This window comes from Microtus ochrogaster, chromosome 10 (assembly GCF_000317375.1).
Source record: "Microtus ochrogaster isolate Prairie Vole_2 chromosome 10, MicOch1.0, whole genome shotgun sequence".
In the NCBI taxonomy this organism is placed as follows: domain Eukaryota; kingdom Metazoa; phylum Chordata; class Mammalia; order Rodentia; family Cricetidae; genus Microtus; species Microtus ochrogaster.
In genome coordinates this window covers 51,813,216-51,814,356 of record NC_022016.1, presented here as the reverse complement: position 1 = coordinate 51,814,356, position 1,141 = coordinate 51,813,216, and the positions used below count along the sequence as shown (strand labels likewise).

General features: G+C 53.0%; 1 protein-coding gene across 1 annotated transcript in view; it reads left to right on the top strand.

Annotated features, from left to right (window-relative positions):
* Nucleotides 1-1,141, top strand: part of Fgr (FGR proto-oncogene, Src family tyrosine kinase) — a 25,057-nt gene that overhangs the window by 19,038 nt on the left and 4,878 nt on the right. Inside the window, exons 6-7 of the mRNA XM_005353112.3 lie at nt 449-552; nt 703-852. Of these exons, the coding sequence (XP_005353169.1) occupies nt 449-552; nt 703-852 (254 nt within the window). The remainder of the gene's footprint in view (nt 1-448; nt 553-702; nt 853-1,141) is intronic.

Genomic DNA, 1,141 nt, shown 5'->3' with positions numbered 1-1,141 from the left:
CAGGCTGGTCTCGAACTCACAGAGATCCGCCTGCCTCTGCCTCCCGAGTGCTGGGATTAAAGGCATGCGCCACCATCGCCCGGCAAGGTCTCACTTGTGGAGGCCCTGGTTGGCCTAGAACTTGCTGTGTAGACCAGGCTGATCTCAAACCAAGAGAGGTGCCTGCCTCTATGTCTGGTTGCCAGGATCATACCACCGCAACAGACATATTCTAATGATTTTAACTAGAGACACCCGTGGGTAGAAAGAATAATTCTGGTCATTTTAGGCATCTGCTACATGTGCCAAGCACTTTTACGTTTCCCTTTTCTGTGATTCTTATACCACAATGCAGATTCGAACAGCCCATTTCTCAGGTGAGGAAACCGAGGCTTGCGAGGTGACATCCCAGGAAGATGATCTGGGTTTCAGAGAGAATGCGCCTGATTCTGTCTGCCTCTCCTCACAGGTGGTACTTTGGAAAGATCAGTAGAAAGGATGCAGAGAGGCAGCTTCTCTCACCTGGCAACCCCCAGGGGGCCTTTCTCATCAGGGAAAGTGAAACCACCAAAGGTGAGTTGGGACTCTGTGCCCTCAGCCATTAAGGTCAGCGGAGCAGCGCTTGGGGCAGGGCTAGGGGGTAGAGGTAAAGGGGGCTCTGGGCATTGCCTTTGGGGCCTCTTCGTCTGAGGGACAGAGGACTAAGTGACCCTTCCCACACAGGTGCCTTCTCCCTGTCCATCCGTGATTGGGACCAGAAGAGAGAGGATCACGTAAAGCATTATAAGATCCGGAAGCTGGACATGGGTGGTTACTACATCACCACGCGGGCCCAGTTCGAAACCGTGCAGGACCTGGTGCGGCACTACATGGGTGAGCTGCTCACCGCGGCCCTGCGTTGCCGCAACGATGGAGAAACAGATGCCTAGAGAAGGAGATGCTCTCCCAGAGCACTGGTTGGGCCAAGGGAGCATGTCTCCAGACCAGGATCCTGCTCTGTGTGGATTCCAAGGAAACTAAGGCCCCAGGCGGCGGAGACAAAGCGGTGCCTCCCAATGTTTAAGTAGTTAATTGGCTGGTTCCTTGCATCCAGGCCTAAACCAGTGGGAACCTTTTTTATTTTTATTTGTTTGTTTTTGGTTTTTTGAGACAGGGTTTCTCC